Source organism: Trachurus japonicus, chromosome 1 (genome assembly GCF_045865225.1).
Source record: "Trachurus japonicus isolate A0001 chromosome 1, Traja_1.0".
Classification (NCBI taxonomy): domain Eukaryota; kingdom Metazoa; phylum Chordata; class Actinopteri; order Carangiformes; family Carangidae; genus Trachurus; species Trachurus japonicus.
In genome coordinates this window covers 37,108,659-37,131,244 of record NC_140907.1, presented here as the reverse complement: position 1 = coordinate 37,131,244, position 22,586 = coordinate 37,108,659, and the positions used below count along the sequence as shown (strand labels likewise).

The window sequence follows — 22,586 nt, the reverse complement described above, 5'->3', positions numbered from 1 at the left end:
TCTGTAAAAAGGTAGATGTCCATGTGTAGTGTGATTATAAAGCAGCTCTAGGTTCTATATTAATACTGTGAAAGTATCAAAGCCTCAGTCCACAGAGAAATGCACACAGCCTGTATTCAGAAACTGAGCCTTATTTAAACCAGCCGTCAGGACTTCCTGTCCCTTTGTGATGTCACAACAATGCCCCGCCCCCTCACCACCTGGATTTGGTGTTTTACCTGAAATCTGCCCTATTTTTATTGGATCACACAGAAAACTACATATTCGACCTGTAGATCTGATCTGACAACAGAGACATAAAGACACAGTGAGACTGGATTCAGGTGTAACACCAGACTGGACTCAGGTTTAGAACCAAACTGGACTCAGGTTTAGAACCAGACTGGACTCAGGTTTAGAACCAGACTGGACTCAGGTTTAGAACCAAACTGGACTGAGGTTAAAAACCAAACTAGACTCTGGTTTAAAACCAAACTGGACTCAGGTTCAAAACCAAACTGGACTGAGGTTAAAAACCAAACTAGACTCTGGTTTAAAACCAAACTGGACTCAGGTTCAAAACCAAACTGGACCCATGTTGAAAACCAAACTAGATTTAGGTTTAAACCAAACTGGACTCAGGTTCAAAACCAAACTAGACTTAGGTTGAAACCAAACTGGATTCAGGTTTAGAACCAGACTAGACTTAGGTTTAATCCAAACTGGACTCAGGTTTAAAACCAGACTGGACTCAGATTCAAAACCAAACTGGACCCATGTTGAAAACCAAACTAGACTTAGGTTTAAACCAAACTGGACTCAGGTTCAAAACCAAACTAGACTCAGGTTTAAAATCAAACTAGACAGGTTAAAAACCAAAATAGACTGAGGTTTAAAACCAAACTGGACTCAGGATTAAACCAAACTAGACTCGGGTTAAAAACCAAACTATACTTAGGTTTAAAACCAAACTAGACTTAGGTTCAAACCAAACAAGACTCAGGTTTAAAACCAGACTAGAGTAAGGTTTAAAACCAAACTAGACTTAAGTTTAAACCAAACTAGACTCAGGTTTAAACCAAACTGGACTCAGGTTAAAAACCAAACTATACTTAGGTTTAAACCAAACCAGACCGGACTCACGTTTAAAACCAGCCAGTCGTGGGTTACAAACAGACTGAGGCTCAGTGTCAAAAAAGTTGGTTTTGCAAGTATTTTCTGTATGTTGAGAATTTGTGGATGAAACTCTGTTTGTACCAGAGGCAAGAACAAGCAGGTCCAGGACGCGGACCAAGATCGGGTCCAGGTGCAGCACCAGGACCAGCACCAGCATCAGGACCAGCACCAGGACCAGGACCAGCACCAGCATCAGGACCAGCACTAGGACCAGGACCAGCACCAGCATCAGGACCAGCACTAGGACCAGGACCAGCACCAGCAGCAGCACCAGAACCAGGACCTTTGCTGTGTAATATAAAGGATCAGTTACGGGCTTCCGAGGAGGCATCATTCAAACCACACACTCTCTAGCTTTGCTCCTCGTAGTTTTTGTACTTATCTCCGAACCAGTAAAGACAGAGATGATGTCGTGAGGAGCAGGTCTCAGACCAGTTCAGTGCCTCTGCTGAACATCAGGGAACCAGAACTGAACTGGTTCTGAAACATCCACCTCAACACCAGGAGTGTTTTTTCAAAATAAACCTTTGACCACGTTTCTGAAACGTTCTGCAGCAGCTCGACAACATTCACACATCTCGTCTCCTTCTTCACCTGTAAAACACCAGTGTAAAAATATAAAGGACCTGTTTCATATATGTTTGTTTTCATATATACAGAGAATTCTATATAGAAACAAACACTCTTCGTTCAGTCTGCTTCATCTCCAACGTCACAAATACCAACAGGAACTTGTTTTGTTTTTCCTTCTGGAAATCTGGGACGAGACAAAACAACAACGTACAAATCTCGGCTGCATCCTCCCATGAGTCCTTGCTGTCTGTGCGAGGTGGGCGGAGCCTCCGACTCTTCAGCCCACAGCTTTGTGTTTCCCGCCGCAGCAGTGGCAGGCGACGCCGCAGCGGTAACACGCCCTGAGGGGGGCGTAGCAGCACATGCAGGGCGCCAGCAGTGACAGCCCCACCAGCGCTGTCCAGCGCAGACAGAAGCGCTCATCGCTGGTGTCGCAGGAGCACGGGTCGGAGTAATCCCCCTCCGGGTCCGACATGCAGTGGTACAGGAGGCTGTCGGCGCACCACATGAAGCTGACCCGCCGGATACACGTCTGGATGGGGTCGGGCGCCTCGTGGCAGCGGCCCCGCCCGTTGTCGTCATGGTTGAACATGTCCTGACAGTAAACGCAGCGCGAACGCTCGCCGTCGTCCTTCCGCCGTTTGCCTTTAGGCTGCAGAGCTCGCGGCTGCACCGTCACCACCGCCCTGCAGCCGCCGCCCAGCTCCAGGCAGCCTGGCTTCCCGTTGCAGCCTCCTCGCTGCACGTCGCAGCTCAGCGGGTACGGGTAGGTGTATTCCCGTTTGGGCGGCTCGCTCTTGGTGAAGTGCACGTAGGCGTTGGGGGTGTCGGGCTGAGTGAGTTTGTCCCGGGTGGAGTTGGCGTGGCGGTAATCCTCGTAGCCGGTGAGCCAGGTCCGCTCCCGAGGGTTGATGCGTACAATCCCCTCCTCCTCCACCTGGAAGCTCACGTGACGAGGAAACATGTGCACCGCCTGCAGAGAGAGTGGACAGCGGTCAGGTGTGGTTACATGCTGTCATTCCGACATCCCGCCATTTAGACATCCCGCCATTTAGACATCCCACCATTCTGACATCCCGCCATTTAGACATCCTACCATTCTGACATCCCACCATTCTGACATCCCACCATTCCGACATCCTACCATTCTGACATCCCACCATTCTGACATCCCACCACTCTGACATCCCACCACTCCGACATCCCACCATTTAGACATACCACCATTCCGACATACCACCACTCCGACATCCCACCATTTAGACATACCACCATTCCGACATACCACCACTCCGACATCCCACCATTTAGACATACCACCATTCCGACATACCGCTATTCCAACATGCGAGGGTCCCACCATTCCGACAAGGCTTTCCATATAAGGAAATGTGCGTTACTCAACAGGTGACTCTTCTTTAAGACATGCTGATATAGGAATACCCACATGGACTAGTCTGCCTGTCTAGCCTCTATCTGGTCTTTTTACTAAACTTAACCAACTCCTTTCATCATTGCCTAAGCCCAACCAGTGTAAAATCTTTTGGGGTAAAAATACGCTATTAAAGGAATTGTCAGAAAGGCAGGATGTTTAAAGCAGAAATAAGCGATCCGGTCGTTTTGGCTAACTTCTTGTCAGCCGATGGAGTTAGCAGTCCCCGCCCTCGTCCCTAGAGAGGACCGCCCCTTTATGCCGTTCTCTCTCCTCGTTGAATAAAGGTTGTAGGATACAAGGAAAGTTTTCTCCTCAGCTTACAGCAGAGCAGAGTGACTAACAGACCTGTGTTTCAGACCAAACACTCTATATAAGTGATTGCTGTCGGAAGATATAACTATTTAAGACTTATATTAACACAAACATTCCACTTACTTCTGCTTTAAAAAAAGGAAAAAAATACCGTCATTCTGACCATAGGAGGCAAAAATTGTCGGAATGATGGGACGTTTGATAGAAAATTAAGTGTTGCCATTTAGACAATTAGAGGCCCGGACTGGTGGGATGTTGGAATGGCGGTTGCCCCGGGCCGTCAGGTGTGAGCTCACGGCTGACAGCGCCCTCTGCTGTACGTCCCCTCTCGTTGGACTCACGTGGTCCAGGAAGTAGTGATCCGAGGGCCGGTGCTGCTCGTAGAAATGTCCCAGGATACAGTGGTGCCGCCGGGGCTCGCAGAAGGTGGGCGGGGCCAGCGCGTGCATCGCCGGCTCTCGCCTCTGGGATGAGTTTGACGAGCTGTCGGTGGCGGTCTGCGGGAAGAGGAGAGACAACAAGGTTAAAGGTCAATAACGTCTGTTTAAAACCAGGTAGAGACTTGGACCACCTGCTGCGTTTTGTTCCCAGGTGGAAACCTACAGAAACTACAGATGACGAAACTGAAATCCATTCACTACTCGTTACAATTTAACTCAATGGCACTGACCATGCAATTTGAAATAGCACTATGCACTTTTCATACATATATAATATAGTACATAAATAAACTCTTATGTGCAATAACCCCCCCCACACACATCTAATGTATTTTATGTTGTTAAAGCATAAGTAAGCGGAATATTTGTGTTAATATAAGTCTTAAATAGTTATATCTTCGGACAGCAATCACTTATATAGAGTGTTTGGTCTGCTGTAAGCCGAGGAGAAAACTTTCCTTGTATCCTACAACCTTTATCCAATGAGGAGAGAGAACGGCATAAAGGGGCGGTCCTCTCTGTGTGTGCAGCCAAGGGATGCGCGTGAATGTGGTGACGTAGGGATGAGGGCGGGGACTGCTAACTCCACCAGATCGCTTACTTCTGCTTTAATGTTTCTTATTTTATTGGTGATGTGTATAACTCTTGTTGTATGTTTATTTTTGCTTAGAGCTGACTGTCAACATTTCACTGCATTACATGTATGTGACAAATAAACTCTGAACTGAACTGAACTGAAATGTCAGGGCTCACCGTGAAGACATCGTCGTCGCCGAGCTCGGCTTCGTTCTGCAACGTGGACGAGGACGTGGTTGAACCTGGAGACACACAGACAGACAGACAGAAGTGACTGGACCTATAATCTGTGTGGCGGAGGGATACAGCCACAGGGAGGAGGATCTAGTTTTCTCCTCAGAGCTTCTCTGAACCTCAGGAGGACACAAGAAGTGACAATACTGAACCTGCCACAGGTGTGTTCAGGTGTGTAATAGGGATGCACATTATTAATATTATTTCGACCCATAAATTAACCGTTAACTGACAGGATTAAAATGCTCTGAGTGTCTGTGACGAGGCTTGTGATGGTCGGCAACCCAACGCTCCATCCTGAGAGGAAGACCAATGATGTTTCTTTTGTTCTGTTTTTTTGCCGTTATAAAACACACACGCTGAGCCACATCCACTGAGCTGTGGATCAGCTGATCAGCCTCAGATGGAGGTTAGATCTTAACTTTTTTTTCTGGTATATTTTTTGTCTTTTCATGCCTTTATTAGATAGAACAGTTGAGAAGTGAAAATTAGACAAAACAAACGATTTTATATGTTTTCATTCTCTCTCTGCGGCCCGGTCGTTGAGAACCCCTGATTTTATTTTATTTGATTGATCACATTCCGCATATGTCGACACGCCGCCCTTGGTTGACGACATAAGGAGCTAATAAATAAAAGAATGAACCAATAGTATTAATCAGTCAAAGTTCTTGTTTTCAGTTAACGGGTAGACAGTTAATTGTGTGCATTCCTAGTGTGTACAGGTGTGTCCAGGTGTGTTGTACCTTCCGTCAGGTCTTCCAGAGCCTTCCTCACCCCCCGGTCGAAGGCTCGGGCGTCGGCCGGGCTCTGGAAGGTCAAGCCACACTTCCTGTTGTCCACCTTCCAGTGGTGGAAAGTGGGCGTGGCCTTGGTGTAGACCAGGTCTTTCTTCAGAAAACACTCTAGGATCACCTGGAAAACACACACACAGGAGGAACCAGATGAGGCAAGGCAAGGCAATTTTTTGTTTTTACCAACAGTTTGTCTCAAAGGGCTTTACATGGCATCATAACAACATCCTCTGCCCTTAGACCCTCACATCGACTGAGGGAAAACTCCATAGAAAACCCTTTTAACAGGGAAAAATTGGAGAAACCTCAGGCAACAGGGGAGGGGTCCCTCACCCAGGACGGACAGACGTGCAATAGATGTTGTTACAGACAAAAAAAACAGTTTACAACAGACAGTGGTGGACAGTGTCAAGTTCTCCTCACTCTAGTGAAGTTTCCCTCACTTGAAAGGGGCAGCTTGCTTCGGAAGATTTCAACTGGACTTCACTCAATGACCAGAAATCAATTCTTTCTTTTCTTTCTTTTATTTGAAAAGTTAAGTAGCTAACGGAGTAAATTTACTTGAGTACTGTACTTAAGTACATATCCGGAGTATTTGTACTTTACTTGAGTATTAGATTTCTTTGGTATTTATTACTCTTACTTGAATACATTTCCAAGACAAATATTTTTACTTTTACTCGAGTTAATTTCTAGGAAGGCTGAAAAGTACTCGTTACTTTTTTTCTTTCTAAAATCCTATTGGACACAAGCTGTGTTTGTCAAAGAAGGAAACCCTAACCCCTAAAAGCAGCACATCAGTGCAGCTGGTTTCAAAGAGTTCATTCTCTGAAACAAGAGTTAAAAGGTCCTTAAATTAATTTAGAAGAAATTATAGTAATTCATTGATGTGGAAAAATAAGAAATGTACTCTTACTCTTACTTCTACTTAAAGTAAATTTAAAAGCATGTACTTTTGGATACTTAAGTACCTTTAAAAGCAAGTACTTTTTTACTTTTACTCGAGTAACATGTCGACTGAGCTACTTTTACTTGCAACGGAGTAAATTTTGACCAGTAGTATTTGTACTCTTACTCAAGTACTGGGGTCGAGTACTCTGTCCATCTCTAACAACAGAGAATGTGAGAAACATGGAAATGTTAACAAGAGCTGAAGAGGTGAGCTGACAGACAGATGACCTCTTCCTGGAGGAGGGGCACAGCCGTCGTCACCCACCTGTCTGTCTTTGAGCCGCTCGCCGTGGATCAGGAAGCTGTTGCGTCCCAGCAGCTCGCTGGACAGCAGCCTGGCCACGCCCACTCTGCTCAGGCAGCCGTCCTGTGCCAACCAGCCGCCGCTCGAGTCGTCCCTCGTCATCACCACCGCTTTGACGCGCACTATGTAGCTGTCACTGTGGGAGAGCAGGTGAAAGAGGAGAACATGTTAGCACGCTGGTAAACGCTCCCAAAAGATTTAATACAGGTCAACGTTTCAGATCAGGGCTGAAGAAACAGGAAGTGGCCATGTCACACCATGAATCTGATTGGCTGGCCACACCTAAATCTTAGTTTCCCTCATCAAACTCATCAAATACACAATCCAACAACTCCACAACGCTCTGGTGGACAAGTTGTGAGCTGCACATTCACCACGCTATGAGATAATAACACAACGTTACCAGACAGAGTTGTTTTAGAGGTAAATACAGAGACTGTATGATGAAAAACTGTCCCTGAAGGCAACGTGCATCAGCAGTTTTGCATGAATTTCCCTCTAAAACAACTCTGTCTGGTAACGTTGTGTTATTATCTCATAGCGTGGTGAATGTGCAGGTCACAACTTGTCCACCAGAGCGTTGTGGAGTTGTTGGATTGTGTATTTGATGAGTTTGATGAGGGAAACCAAGAAATCCCATGAGCCTCCGTAGCGTAGCTCTGAGCAGCTTGCGGCTCTGCTCCGCCGTTCTAAAAATAGCTTGCACCGACAATTAAAGGTAAGAAACCTACTGCTATGACTATAGGGATTATGGCAATGGGCCAATTTGACAAAATGTTGAACTATCCTTTTACTGTAAGCCCAAATAAACATCGTACAAAATTGTGTTGTATAATTAATGTGGATACAACAAACTGGACCATAAAAACAGACAGGAAGGTCAAAAAGAACATAGGGAGGAAGGAAATCCTCAATCAAAATGATCTCAAATATAAGGTACAATGTAGAATACAAGTATAAGTATAAGTACACTCAATCAAACCACGGCGACCAGTTTTAATCCCACTGTGCACTGCTAGACTCTGACCTTTGACCCCTGGTCAGCTCAGGTTCATGTTGGTGGTGTCGTCCAGTCAGAATGTGGAGCACTGATGACATCATGACTTCGATGGTATGGACACGTCCTCCCTTTACAGAGACTCAATGTTCCCTTCACCGAGTGTCAGTGAACGCAACATTACTCACCTGTGGTCACACACACACACACACACACACACACACACACACAGACACATGTACACGCACACACACACACTCTGTCTCCATCTGTTCTCCAACATCTCTGCTACATCCTGTTGCCACGGTCACAGTAACATGACGGTCTCCATTGGCGACAGGTTGTTGAGCTGTGCTGCCGTGCAACGCCACATCCTGACGGGCCAACACACACACACACACACACACACACACACACACTGCTTCCCTGCACTGTGTGATTCAGCCTGCCTGTCAAGCAGATGGTGCTTATATATATATATATATATGTGTGTGTGTGTGTCACTGCACGCTGCCGGCAAATGCAGTGATGACTCATGCCACACACACACACACACACACACACACACACACACACACACACACACACACACACACACACACAGGAGGGACTACAGTATATTCCGTAGTTTGGCTCCATTTGCAAACAGTCTCCTTCACTTGATGAAGCTTCAGTGTTTAGTTGGAGCAGGTCAGAGGTCAGAGGTCAGCTGATCCGCTATGAAATAATAACGTATAATCATGTAACATTACGACACATGAAGCAAATACTCTGAACTACTTTCTCTTCTGAAATCCCTCCGCCCAGCAGCCGTGTCTGGAATGTAGTTCCGGCTGCATTTCCCTCTAAAACAACTCTGTGTGGTAACGTTGTGTTATTATCTCATAGCGTGGTGAATGTGCAGGTCACAACTTGTCCACCAGAGCGTTGTGGAGTTGTTGGATTGTGTATTTGATGAGTTTGTTGAGGGACAGGGGACCTGCACCGTTCACCTCCATTGTGTTCACTGAGCAGCTCACGTCTCTGCCCCGCCCATCTCAAAACAACATGCACCGATAATTAAAGGTGATGAACCTACTGCTAGGCAAGGCAAGGCAAGGCATCTTTGTTTATATAGCGCATTTCATACCAAGGCAACTCAATGTGCTTTACATAAAGACAATATAGACAACACTTAAATACAGAGACTGTTGATGAAAAACTGTCCCTGAAGGCAACGCGCATCAGCGGTTTTGCATGAATTTCCCTCTAAAACAACTCTGTGTGGTAACGTTGTGTTATTATCTCATAGCGTGGTGAATGTGCAGGTCACAACTTGTCCACCAGAGCGTTGTGGAGTTGTTGGATTGTGTATTTGATGAGTTTGATGAGGGAAACCAAGAAATCCCATGAGCCTTCGTAGCGTAGCTCTGAGCAGCATCTTTATTTATATAGGCTAGCGCATTTCATACCAAGGCAACTCAATGTGCTTTACATAAAGACAAAACATTTGAAAAAAAGAGAATAAAAACAAACACTAAAAACAGAGTTAAAAGCAAGAGCAAATAAAAGTAAAATAAAAGAAAATACATAAAGTTTAAAGTTCTTAAAAAGAGCTCAGCTATAAGCACGTGAAAAGAGAAATGTTTTTTGCTATGACTATAGGGGTTATAGTGAGAGGAGGAGCTGACTAAATGTTGAACTATCCCTTTATTATTTAGGAAATGTGTCCTTAGATCAGAAGAGAAACTCTCGTCAACACCTGCGTCAGGTGAGTGCAGGTGTGAACGAACAACGAACCGAACCGTAACCCTAACTCGTGTTTTTACTCTGGACTACTGGATAAAACTTGATCTCATAGTGCTGGGATGGAGGTCAGCGCTCATAGAGAATCAATGGAGTCCTGTGTGGGCGGGGCCAGAGCAGCACAGGGACACTGTTGCCAACGGTGACCTTCCTCAATGTCATCATCGGCCCCCGGTGTTATCGACAGATCGATCAATAGAAAACAACCCCCCCCCCCCCTCTATGAAACCACCGACTGACCCGGGGTCAGATCTCCAGCTACAGAGACGTCGACTCTCTGCAGGATGTTGAACCGACCTCACCGCATCGACACTGTTTCTACAGATTGTTCTGTTTTATTTCATATCCGCACACGTCACCATAGACGTTGAATATACTGTATGTTGTGCATACGTTGACATATTATTGGATGCAGAGGTCAGAACAAGCTCCTGAAGGCCTGACGGTGCGTTCACAGTCACAAGCTGTGTCTCGATTCTTCCATACTTACACCACCTGTTGTTGAGTGTGTAAGTGCGTCTCAACCACTACTTAAAGGGACAACGAGGATTTTCTATTTGGTTATAAAAAAGTCTCATATTAATGTGGATGAATCTACGTTACCACTTGTTAATGGCTCCATTTTAGATAAATCTATGGTTTTGTCTCTATGGTTATTTTGTTATTATTAGTGGTGGTGGAAATGCTGGGCGAGCCGACCAGCGTTTCTTTACTTTTGGTTTTCGTGGCGAGTCATGAGAATAACGCCGCCGAATCGCCTTTTATGGTGGGAACTACGACGGTATGTGATCGTCTTCCAACCTCTGACTTTAATTCTTGATGAATGAAAACATGAGTCTGTCTTGCGCCGGTCAAAGAATTTCACGGTGCGGAGGCTCATAAATGTAGTGTGGAAACACTTCGCTTTTCCAAAACTCCTCGTTGTCCCTTTAAAAAAAGTAATTCGTTATTTCTCGTCGCGTTAAAAATCTGTCTCGCAAGATTTTCTTTTTTTTTTAATGTTAAAACAATGTAAAACAGGGTTTCCACTACCAGTTACCATTACTTTGCACCCCTTTCCACTACACAGTTATAACTCTACTCGACTCGGTTTAGGTGCTTTTCTTTTCATTTTTTATTTTTATTTTTTCATTTTATTTTATCCCACATAAGACGCTCATATGACAAACTACAAAAATGGGGGAAATAAGGTAGATAAAACAGCACGCAGACAAAAAAAAAGCAAAAAAAAGCATAAAGCAATTTATAAGATTACCACAGTTTACCTATACATCTTTCATTTACTATGAGTCATTCAATCATTTGTGAAAAATGCCACTACTTAAAAAAATCCTAGAGGAAACATACTGCACATAATATTGTTTGCACTTGAAAAAAATAAAGGAATATTTAATTCTATTTTAACTTTAACTATGAATTTTAGTTTTAGTTTCAATTTGGGGAAGAAGAAGTTTATTAAAAGCTCATGCTTACATCATGCATGTAAAGAGTTTTAATAAAACATTTCAAAATGCATGTGCAACTCAGTTAAATAAAAGTCTGTTGGTCCAATCATATATTTTGTCATTGTAGTTTTCTTAAAATCTTGTCTCGTCTCGTTCTGGTGAACCCAATATCGTGTCTTGTCTCGTCTCGTGAGATGAGTGTATCGTCACACCCCTATTAGTTATAGTTACTAGTTACTTTCCCCAAAAGCTGGAGGAAGAGGACAACAGACTGAAGCTTGATTTTAAACGTACAGTATAAAGGTAGACGTTTGTATTAAAGCTCCATACAGTATAAAGGTAGATGTTTGTGTTAAAGCTCCTTCAAAATAAAGGTAGATGTTTGTATTAAAGGGACAACGAGGAGTTTTGGAAAGCGAAGTGTTTTCATACTATATATATAAGACGATCAGATACCGTCGTAGTTCCGACCATAAACGGCGATTCGACGGCGTTATTCTCATGACTCGCCGGGCAGCGTCCGCGAAACCGAAAGTAAGGAAACACTGGTCAGCTCTCTCAGCATTTCCGCCATTAATTAAAATAACAAAATAACGATAGAGACAAAACGATATATTTATCGAAAATGGAGCCATTGACAAGTGGTAGCGTAGATTCATCCACATTAACGTGAGGCTTTTTTATAACCAAATAGAAACTCCTCGTTGTCCCTTTAAAGCTCCATACAGTATAAAGGTAGATGTTTGTATTAAAACTCCTTCAAAATAAAGGTAGATGTTTGTGTTAAAGCTCCATACAGTATAAAGGTAGATGTCCATGTGTAGTCAGGGGTGTTTCTAGACACTTTGGAGGCCCCAGGCAAAGAGGTAACTTGGAGGGCCCCCAGCCCCAACCGGGACCACAAACATTAACTGTTAATGAATCCAAAAATCCCAAACTATTGATGATTCAATTCTGCATACTATGCCAACGCAGTCTCATATAAAACACACGTGACTCTCAAGTTTCCGGCCGTGAGAACAAAAAACATAGCAAATATTTCTATAATTTTTAGTGGAAAAATCAATATTTTGAGGTAGTTTCTGCATAAAAATGCCTTTTGATTACATTTCGAGCGAGAAATATATATTTTATTTTCATAATATTTGCTCAGTGAATGTACATAATCATTCGCTTGCTTGTTGTTTTTTCAGATCTAGCCAGAATAATTCAAAACGGCAATGTGTTCTGGTTACATTTTTATATATGACACTGGGTTAATGTACACAGCCAGTGACAACATCAGGTTGTCACCGATATGGACCAATGTCATCCATCCCTGGGGGCCCCCTTCCAGCTCAGGGCCTGAGGCAATTTCCTGCCCTGTTGCAACGCCTCTGTGTGTAGTGTGATTATAAAGCAGCTCTAGGTTCTATATTAATACTGTGAAAGTATCAAAGCCTCAGTCCACAGAGAAATGCACACAGCCTGTATTCAGAAACTGAGCCTTAAAACCAGCCGTCAGGACTTCCTGTCACTTTGTGATGTCACAACAAAGCCCCGTATCATTGTTTTAACATTAAAAACAAAAAGAAAATCTTGCGAGACAGATTTTTAACGCATGAGAAATAACTAATTACTTATTTTAAAGGGACAACGAGGAGTTTTGGAAAAGCGAGGAGTTTCTATTTGGTTATAAAAAAGTCTCACGTTAATGTGGATGAATCTACGCTACCCACACTTGTTAATGGGCCCATTTTCGATAAATATATCGTTTTGTCTCTATCATTATTTTGTTATCATTAGTGGTGGCGGAAATGCTGGGTGAGCCGACCAGCGTTTCCTTACTTTCGGTTTCGTGGCGAGCATTCAAAAAATTAAAGATGATGAAACATATAATAATAACAAGTAAACAAACAAGCAAAGTAGCAGACTGACTGATCCAATAGCTAGTAGCTATAATGTGGTACCTACGATGCATCAAATGGTGACATTTATGTTTGAGCTGTACACTGTCCCTTTTAAATAATAAAATAAAATTGAAAATTGAAGAATAAAACACTCAGAGAAACCAAATCCTGCAAAGTTGTTGGATGGATGGTGGGTCCAGGTGGTGAGGGGGCGGGGCTTTGTTGTGACATCACAAAGTGACAGGAAGTCCTGACGGCTGGTTTCAAGGCTCAGTTTCTGAATACAGGCTGTGTGCATTTCTCTGTGGACTGAGGCTTTGATACTTTCACAGTATTAATATAGAACCTAGAGCTGCTTTATAATCACACTGGCGTTGCAACAGGGCAGGAAATTGCCTCGGGCCCTGAGCTGGAAGGGGGGCCCAGGGGTGGCTGACATTGGTCCATATCGGTGACAACAAAAATGTAACCAGAACACATTGCCGTTTTGAATTATTCTGGCTAGATCTGAAAAAACAACAAGCAAGCGAATGATTATGTACATTCACTGAGCGAATATTATGAAAATAAAATATATATTTCTCGCTAGAAATGTAATTAAAAGGCGTTTTTATGCAGAAACTACCTCAAAATTATAGATTTTTCCACTACAAATTCTACAAATATTTGCTATGTTTACTTGACTTGAGTGACTTGAGAGTCACGTGACTTGGACGCAAAACAATAGGAAAAAATGTAACAGTCATACAATTTAAGAGCCGTTACTGTAAAACCTCTATGTTGTTATTATATGAGAATTGAATCATCAATAGTTTGGGATTTTTGGATTCATTATCAGTTAATGTTTGTGGTCTCGGTTGGGGCTGGGGGCCCTCCAAGTTACCTCTTGCCCAGGGCCCCCAGAGTGTCTAGAAACGCCCCTGACTACACATGGACATCTACCTTTATACTGTATGGAGCTTTAATACAAACATCTACCTTTATTTTGAAGGAGCTTTAATACAAACATCTACCTTTATTTTGAAGGAGCTTTAATACAAACATCTACCTTTATTTTGAAGGAGCTTTAACACAAACATTTACCTTTATACTGTATGGAGCTTTAACACAAACATCTACCTTTATTTTGAAGGAGCTTTAATACAAACATCTACCTTTATTTTGAAGGAGCTTTAATACAAACATCTACCTTTATACTGTATGGAGCTTTAAAGGGACAACGAGGAGTTTCTATTTGGTTATAAAAAAGTCTCACGTTAATGTGGATGAATCTACGCTACCCACACTTGTTAATGGCTCCATTTTCGATAAATATATCGTTTTGTCTCTATTGTTATTTTGTTATTTTAATTAATGGTGGAAATGATGGGCGAGCCGACCAGCATTTCCTTACTTTCGGTTTTGCGGACACTGCCCGGCGGGTCATGAGAATAATGAATCGCCATTTATGGTCAGAACTACGACGGTATCTGATCTTATATATACGTATATAGTATGAAAACACTTTGCTTTCCAAAACTCCTCGTTGTCCCTTTAATACAAACATCTACCTTTATTTTGAAGGAGCTTTAAAACAAACATCTACCTTTATTCTGAAGGTGCTTTAATACAAACATCTACCTTTATACTGTATGGAGCTTTAATACAAACGTCTACCTTTATTTTTAAGGAGCTTTAATACAAACATCTAACTTTATTTTGAAGGAGCTTTAACACAGACATCTACCTTTATTTTGAAGGAGCTTTAATACAAACATCTACCTTTATACTGTATGGAGCTTTAATACAAACATCTACCTTTATTTTGAAGGAGCTTTAATACAAACATCTACCTTTATTTTGAAGGAGCTTTAATAGAAACATCTACCTTTATTTTGAAGGAGCTTTAACACAAACATCTACCTTTGTACTGTATGGAGCTTTAACACTAAACGTTATGTTGTGTTGTTGTGTTGTTGTGTTGTTGTGTGTGTGTGTGTGATCGGGGACCAGCAGGAACATGGTGTCTTGCTCCCCCGAGGCTGAACCTGTGTGATGAGTCACCGGCTGCAGTGGCCTCCTGCTGGGGGGTCATGGAGGATGGAGCCGCGGCTTCACCTCTGTTTTATGAATGAAGGACAAACGGGAGGAGGAGGAGAAGGAGCAGGAGGAGAAGAGGAGGCAGCTGCTCCTCCTGCTCCTCCATCAGCTCCGCTCTGTGATGATGACTCCATCACATCTGCAGGAGCTCGCTGCACATGTTTCTCCTCCACCATCATCATCACCCCCCTCCCCCTCCTCCTCCCCCTCCCCCTCCTCCTCCTCCTCCTCTCGACGGCTCCTCAGGAGGAGGAGGAGGAGGATGAAACGACAGATCATTTCTATGAACCGTCTCCATGTCATCGATGCTCAGACCTCAGCACAATAACAACCAACACCATCATCACCATCATCATTATTATTATTATTATGATTATTATTAGGGGAGGGGGAGATAGATGGGGAGATAGATGGGGGGTCCTACTCACTCGTCTGGGCGCGTGTCCTCGCTCATCTTTTCCGTTTCACCTCTGGTAATGAGAATCTCCCGCCACAGCTGCACGGTGCGGTGTCTTCTTCATGTTTCCGCTCCGGTTCCTCCCTCCCGCTCTCCGCTCGCTCCTTTATTTTAATCCCGGCGTGTGTTCAACATTCTCGGATAAAACCGTCTCTCTCCTTCTCCTCCTCCACCACCACCTCCTCCTCCTTCCTCCTCCTCCTCCTGCTGCTGCTGCTGCTTCTTCCTCTCCTCCTTTCACTCCTCAGTTGCTGAAGAAGCGCATCCGATCTTCTCCTCCTCCACCTCCTCCACCTCCTCCTCTTCCTCCTCCTCCTCCTCTTCCTCCTCTACCTCCGACCCCGCCGGACCGGGCTGGACCGCGGTGACCGAAAATGGTGCGTCGGTGTCGGCTCGGATCGCCCCGGACGAGCCGCCGCGTCTCGCTCCATGTTGGATCAGTGAGCGCAGACGGAGCGGACCGAGGGGGAGGGGGGGGGGGGGGGGGGGGGGGGGGGGTGACGTCAGACCCGAAGGACTGCAGAGTCACGTGCTATTAGCATATGATAATAATGATAATAATAATAATAATAATAATAATAATAATGATAATAATGATTAACAACACTGTCATTACCACTCTGTAGCCTACTACTACTGGTAACATTGAAGGAGGCTGTGTTATTGATATATCCTACATGTAGTAGTATAGTATTAGTAGCCTATCTGTCATTAGTGCAAGTATTTTAGTTAAAGCAGAAGTAAGTGATATATTTGTGTTAATATAAGTCTTAAATAGTTCTATCTTCCGACAGCAATCACTTCTATAGAGTGTTTGGTCTGAAACACGGGTCTGTCAGTCCCTCTGCTCTGCTCTGAGCCGAGGAGAAAACATTTATCGTATCCTACAATTTTTATCCAATGAGGAGAGAGAACGGCATGCAGGGCTGTGTGTGCAGCCAAGGGATGCGCCTGAATGTGGTGACGTAGGGACGAGGACTGTTATGGTGCGTTCAGGGCAACCCGTAACTCGTGTTTTTCCGACCTGTGAAGTGGTACCAGTTCGATCTGGTACGAGTTCACGGGTCAGAAGTTACGAGTGGCCGTTATAGTGACTTTCACCGGTAAAACAGGTCGGAGAAACACGAGTGGGTTGCCTGGAACGCTACAAAGTCGTAAGTTGTGACTTGAAGCTGTAATTTACGATTTCAAAAGCCTTGCCTGGAACGCAGCATTAGCCAAAACGACCGGATCGCTTACTTCTGCTTTAATGTTTATTTAACAGGGACGATAGCCTACATACAACATTGCCACAAAGAATGAAAAATGCGATGCATACAAGACGCCTAGCTTCAGCTAATTTGCCGTCTTTGTCCCTGGTGGTCAGGCTAAAGAAGGATAAAAGATACTGAATACCGTTACAATAAGTGCAATAATACAAATACAGTGAATTATACTTACTTCTACTACTACTACTACTACTACTACTAAGCTATTGCTACTACTAATATCAGTATCAGTAGTGTTAGTAGTACTATTAATACTGGTAGTATTAGTACTATCAGTTCTAGTAGTAGGCTAAGCTATCAGTAGTGTTACCTGTACTAGTAGCCTATTAGTAAACATCAGTATCAGTACTATCAATAGTATCTGTAGAAGTAGTAGTGTTAGTATAGTATAGTGTCAGTACTAGTAGTATTAGTATTAGTATCAGTAGTATTAGTAGGCTGGTATTACAGTTTTTCTCGATTGCTTACACACAATTTTTGGTACTTGAGGCACAATGGCCTCAACATCTAACTCATGCACCAACTCCCTTGACCAAATCTGCTAAACTACAAGCACAATTCCTGCTTTACACTCAATTTGCAGTTCTATAACACACTTTTTTCAAAACACTACACACAATTCTCTGCATTTGGCACAATTTTCATGAAGAAAATCTCTTGTTTTCATGAGTAACACACTGTTATTCAAAATTCTAAAGTTACTTTCCCTACTATTCACACTGACTCATCACATGGGTAAACACCTGTCACACAGTTTTACAATTAGCAATCAGAGCTTTAGCAAAAAAGGGCAGCATAACAGGCAGTGATGGACTGACACCAAAAAGAGAGAAACCAAACAGAGAGGCCACACAACACAAACACACACACACACACATATATAGCAGTGATCATAATGATGATGACAAAAGAAAATGCATTGATCACCAAAATTGCATATTGATAGAGGGATTCCAACCTGGACTAGAACAAAGTCTTTGACTACAAAGAGTGCTGCTCTACTAGGTGAGCTACATGTTACTGTAGTCTCATCTTGTCAAAATTATGTATTCAGTCTTTCAAAATTGTTCGGCTGTAAATCAGCTGACCCCGAGCAACTCTTTTTTTTTTTCTTTTGTGGTCAGATCAGCATGGCTGCATCGTCACACGACCACCTCGGTCGCGTCTTCACACATTTCATTTGTTAAGGCGTATTTGAGTGTTCTGAGTATCAAAACAATATTCTAAAATTTTACAACACATTTATGTAGGCCTACTGTCTGTAGTTACAGTAAAAAAAAAAAAAACCTAAGTCATTATGAGGAATGGATTAGAAGTGTTTTCCATTCATCATAGTGTTTTACACTGAGCACATCAGTGTTCAACTGGTTCTTATAAATGTCTAGTCATATGATGGTTTGTGTGTGTCATTTGAGACTAAAATAGCATTTTGAGAATAAATAACATTGTTTTGAATGTAAAGTTTCATTTTGCAGGAGAAGTTAAGGGTTTTGCCCATTGTGTGTGTGTTTTTGGATTTGTGTGTAGAGTTCTGAGAGTATGAGGCATGCATTCAGAAAATGTGTGTGTAAACAATCGAGAAAAACTGTAATACTAGTAATATAGCCTATTACTATATTGATACTACTAATTCTACAACTACTTGTAGCCTATCAGTAGCCTACTAGTATAGTATCAGTGTAGTATCGGTACTAGTATTAGTATTATTATCAGTAGTTAGTTTCCTCCTGATGAGCCTGTATAAGTAGTAGTATCAGTAGTATCAGTACTAGTAGCAGTAGTATAGTTTCCTCCTGATGAGCCTGTATTAGTAGTAGTATCAGTAGTATCAGTACTAGTAGCAGTAGTATAGTTTCCTCCTGATGAACCTGTATTTTTCTGTATTTTTCTTTAATGAGCTTTTATTCTGAAATGAAAACTTTAGTCTGAAATCACAGTCACTTCAAAATAAAAGCCCCAGCTGCCCCGTCTCCTCTGTGATCAGTGTCAGACTGTGATCTGCTGACACCTGGTGGTCAGGTGACGTCACTGCACCTGTGACATCACCACCGTCGTTCTACTGAGTCTCTATTGATCCAGTGACTGTAGAGGATCAGTTGATGCTCAGTGAACGGCTTCAGGGTCAGAACTGGACCTGGATCTGGATCTGGTCTGTGGAGCAAACAGACTCAGGGCTCTGACCTCTGACCTCTGTGGGGTCGTGTTCTTCAGTGATCAATAATCAACATCATAATTATACATTTTATTTGTAAAGCACTTTTGATAAAGTGATCTCAAAGTGCTACAGAAACCCCGAAACAAAACAAACTAAAGACTAAGAGAAAAATCAGACGTGTTAAAATCAGCAGAAGATTTTTAAAAAAAGTACATTAAAGAAAACAGCTAAAGGAGGAGATTAAAGTGCAGAGACAATAGTAAAAACATCTAAAAAAAACAAAAAACAAAAAAAAACCACCTAATCATGTAAACATCAGTGTTTTAATGTGAGTCATTGATTAACAAGCAGGTGAATATTTAATAAATATCCAAAATATTAATATTAAGTAGTTAATGATTACATAGAAAATACTCAGGTTTTATTTGGATATTTATGTTTCATTATTGTGCTTTTACTTAAAATTTTAATGCTTTTTAAAAATTATTTCTCTTAAAGGTGTGCAGAAATGGCCGTTTGTCCTGTTTGTCGCGCCGAGTTGTCACGAGCTGCAACACGAGTTTACCCGAGTAAGGAAAACGAATTTGATTGGTCGTTATCGAGCGGGCGGGATATTCAAAGCTTGGGGCGAGACCGAGCTCCGTGTGTGTGTGTGTGTGTCAGACGTTTGAATGACGGATAACGGATCCAATATCAGTGGCTCGTGAATCGTGTACAGGCTGACGTATAATCCGTGCGCCTGCGTTATCCAATGCGGAAAAAATAAAACACACTTTCATCCCAGATTTACTCAAAAATAGAATTTTGCACAAAGTTTGGCCTACATCGTCTGATAGATGAGTTATTACACTAATTTTATGACCCAGAGTGGGCTTAAATTCAATTTTCTTTTCTGTACACCTTTAAACACAACAATCTCAACGTGTCATAATGTTCTACACATGTAAATCTGTCTGGATGAATATACAACTTTTGTCAACAGTTCCTGTGTCTCTGATAAAGATGTGTTCATATTCACAAGAGTCATAGTGATCAACAGTTACATTAATAAACACTTGCATCATTTCAGTGGTAAAACATTTCAGCTGTTTTCACTGGTCGAATCTATTTGACTAAAGTAACAAGTGATTAAACGGCAGTTATCACACACATTAACTTTCCTGTGTGATGATGATCTGATGAAGGTTAACTCAGTAGAAAACCAAAAGATTTACATTGTTTAGTATTGACAAAAAATATTTACATTTGTTCCATGAATTAAAAATCAACTAAGTTCTTCAAAGAACTAGATGTTTTCAGATGCCCAGTTTGATTGACAGGACAGATGATCAGAGGGGCAGAGTTTTTACCTCCATCATTAAGATAAGGACTGAAGTATGGGTGTAGTTTGTCAGTGAAGCAGCAGCCAGTGAAGGAGTAGATGAGAGCTGCAGCATCTACGTCATAAAAGGAGACCAGACCCTCCTCATAATCCACAAACACCCCCACCTTCTCAAGACCAGACCTCAACCTCAGGTTGAGTCGGGGGCCAGCACCAGCTTTGTACTCATTTCCATTTCTCAAACATATCGTCCAGTAACCTCTCTGAGGATTCACTGTGATTGTTCCCTTCCTGTCAATCGACTCTCTGGCCACTCCCACTGTCCACTCAGTTTTTCCTTTAACCTGAACCTCAAAGTAAAATCTGCCTGAAGAGAAACTCTGTTTTCCTAAGATGTTGGCATAACGTGTAAATCTCTCTGGGTTGTCTGGGAGTTTCTTCCTCACATCACCATGATGAACTTGTTTTCCATCATCAGACAGGATGAGTTCAGGATGTGCTGTATCAGGATCCAGAGTCACATCCACTGCAAACTGCTGGACCCTCTTCATCTCAGCCTCCATCTTCAACTTCATCTGTCCATGGATCGTCTCCTCCAGCTGAGACACAGCTCTCACCACAGTCCCCTCATATGATGGTGGACGGACTCTGACCTGTGTCCAGTCCTTGGTGGGTGGAGCAGCTTTCAGGGATGGGAAGCTTTGGAGGAGGTGGAGGTGGTCTTCAGAGAGTGAGAGCTGCTCCACCTCAGTGCTTCTCTTCTCCAGCTCAGAGATTTCCTGTTCCAGCTCTGTGATGAAGTCTTCAGCCTGTTTCTCTGAGCTTTTCTGTTTCTCTTCGATCTCCTTGATGAGCTGCTTCAGGCCTCTGTCAACAGACTCCTTCAGAGCAGTGAAGACCTCAACACCTTCTGCTTTCTCTCTGTCTGCAGCAGCTTTACTGATCTTCACTGACTGTTTCATCTCCTCAATCTTCAGTCGTCTCTTCTGGATCATCTGCTGAGTTTCAGCCTCTGTCTTCTGCAGCTCTGCCTTCTTCTCTTCATATCCTTCTCTCAGAGGAACAAACTCATGAGTCTTGTGGTCTAAAACAGGGCAGAGCATGCAGACACATGTCTGGTCGGTCTGACAGAACAGCTCCAGAGGTTTATCGTGCTTCCTACACATCCTGTCCTCCAGGTTCTCCACAGGCTCCATCAGCTGATGTCTCCTCAGACCTGACAGTGTCAGATGAGGCTCCAGGTGAGTCTCACAGTAGGAGGTCAGACACACCAGGCAGGACTTCAGGGCCTTCAGTTTGGTTCCAGTGCAGACATCACAGGGAACTTCTCCTGGTTTGGAAACTTGTTGCTCTGAGCTGCTGCTGCTGGTTTTCTGTTGAGCTTCACGTCTGAACTGAGCAACCATCTCAGAGATGAACGTGTTGATCTTCAACTCAGGTCTTGTGTAGAAAACCTCTTTACACATTGGACACTGACACCTGTGACTAACGTCCCAGTGCTGAGTGATGCAGCTCTGACAGAAGTTGTGTCCACATGGTGTACTGACTGGATCAGTGAAGACATCCAGACAGATGGAGCACAGGAACGGATCTTCAGACCTCAGGTTGCTGGCAGCAGACATGTCTACACACTGAGGGAGAGAAAACAAACATTCATTTAAAATGATCAGTCCCTCCAGGAATTTGCGATGTCGCGATCGCAACAATTAACGCAAATTTAACCAATCCCTGTGAATTTTGTGTGACCTTGCAATTTTGTACAATCACTGCAACTTTTCCACAAATCATCTGTGCTTTCTGCGAGTTCCACAGCGGAGAGGGCGCAGTCGGCACGGAGCGGTGGTCCAAAGAAAGTGAGTCCACGGAGGAATGCAGTGGCTGGGCTGAAGGCAAGAAACTTGATACAACGTGCAAAAAGTGATAAGTAAAGGAACACGAGCTGAGTCGAACGTGTTGATTGTGTGAGCTCTGTCCTGGTTGAACGCCCGAGCCTGTGTGTCCCCCACAGCACAGAATCCAGTAGTACGCCACCGCAGGGCCGGAGCAGAGGAGCTGGCAGCCAGTATCCCCTTCCCCCATCCTAAGGCCCTGGCCCTGGACTTGAATAGCCACTCTCCCTTTTTTATTCAAAGACTGGACTGTTTTATTGGCATTTTAAAACAGTTTTTTTCCCACCATTTTTAAAGAGACATTTTAATTACCCACACGGAAAGAACCTATAGGTTTTAATATATATGGTGCATATATGCACAGATAAACTGCATAGGCCTATAGGTTTCATATATGCGCATTTATCCTCATGAGGATATATAGGGTATATATATATATATATATATGTATGCGCATATATGAAACCTATATGCAGTTTATCTGTGCATATATACGTATGAAAACGGCCATTTTTATGTATGCCACA

General features: G+C 43.0%; 2 protein-coding genes across 2 annotated transcripts; both read right to left on the bottom strand.

Moving 5' to 3' along the window:
* Positions 1-1,387: 1,387 nt before the first annotated feature.
* On the bottom strand, positions 1,388-15,577 carry LOC146992499 (sprouty-related, EVH1 domain-containing protein 2-like). The gene is made up of 6 exons (XM_085786372.1): positions 15,398-15,577; positions 6,736-6,910; positions 5,472-5,640; positions 4,669-4,733; positions 3,817-3,972; positions 1,388-2,701 (listed from the first exon to the last, which is right to left on the bottom strand). Exons 1-6 carry the CDS (start codon positions 15,421-15,423, stop codon positions 2,006-2,008), a joined length of 1,287 nt encoding a protein of 428 aa, XP_085642498.1. The 5' UTR covers positions 15,424-15,577; the 3' UTR covers positions 1,388-2,005.
* Positions 15,578-20,106: 4,529 nt separating this feature from the next.
* On the bottom strand, positions 20,107-21,795 carry LOC146992498 (E3 ubiquitin-protein ligase TRIM39-like). The gene has a single exon (XM_085790804.1). It carries the CDS (start codon positions 21,790-21,792, stop codon positions 20,107-20,109), a length of 1,686 nt encoding a protein of 561 aa, XP_085646930.1. The 5' UTR covers positions 21,793-21,795.
* Between the last annotated feature and the right edge of the window lie 791 nt (positions 21,796-22,586).

What these genes read in the sequence shown, in the direction of transcription:
- LOC146992498 (XM_085790804.1), bottom strand. Translation starts at nt 21,792, where the DNA reads ATGTCTGCTGCCAGCAACCTGAGGTCTGAAGATCCGTTCCTGTGCTCC.
- LOC146992499 (XM_085786372.1), bottom strand. Translation starts at nt 15,423, where the DNA reads ATGAGCGAGGACACGCGCCCAGACGA. An exon ending in AGCGGCTCAAAGACAGACAG is followed by an intron (nt 5,641 to 6,735) that starts GTGGGTGACGAC and finishes TGTGTTTTCCAG; the next exon opens with GTGATCCTAGAGTGTTTTCT. An exon ending in GCGACGACGATGTCTTCACG is followed by an intron (nt 3,973 to 4,668) that starts GTGAGCCCTGAC and finishes CTCTTCCCGCAG; the next exon opens with ACCGCCACCGACAGCTCGTC.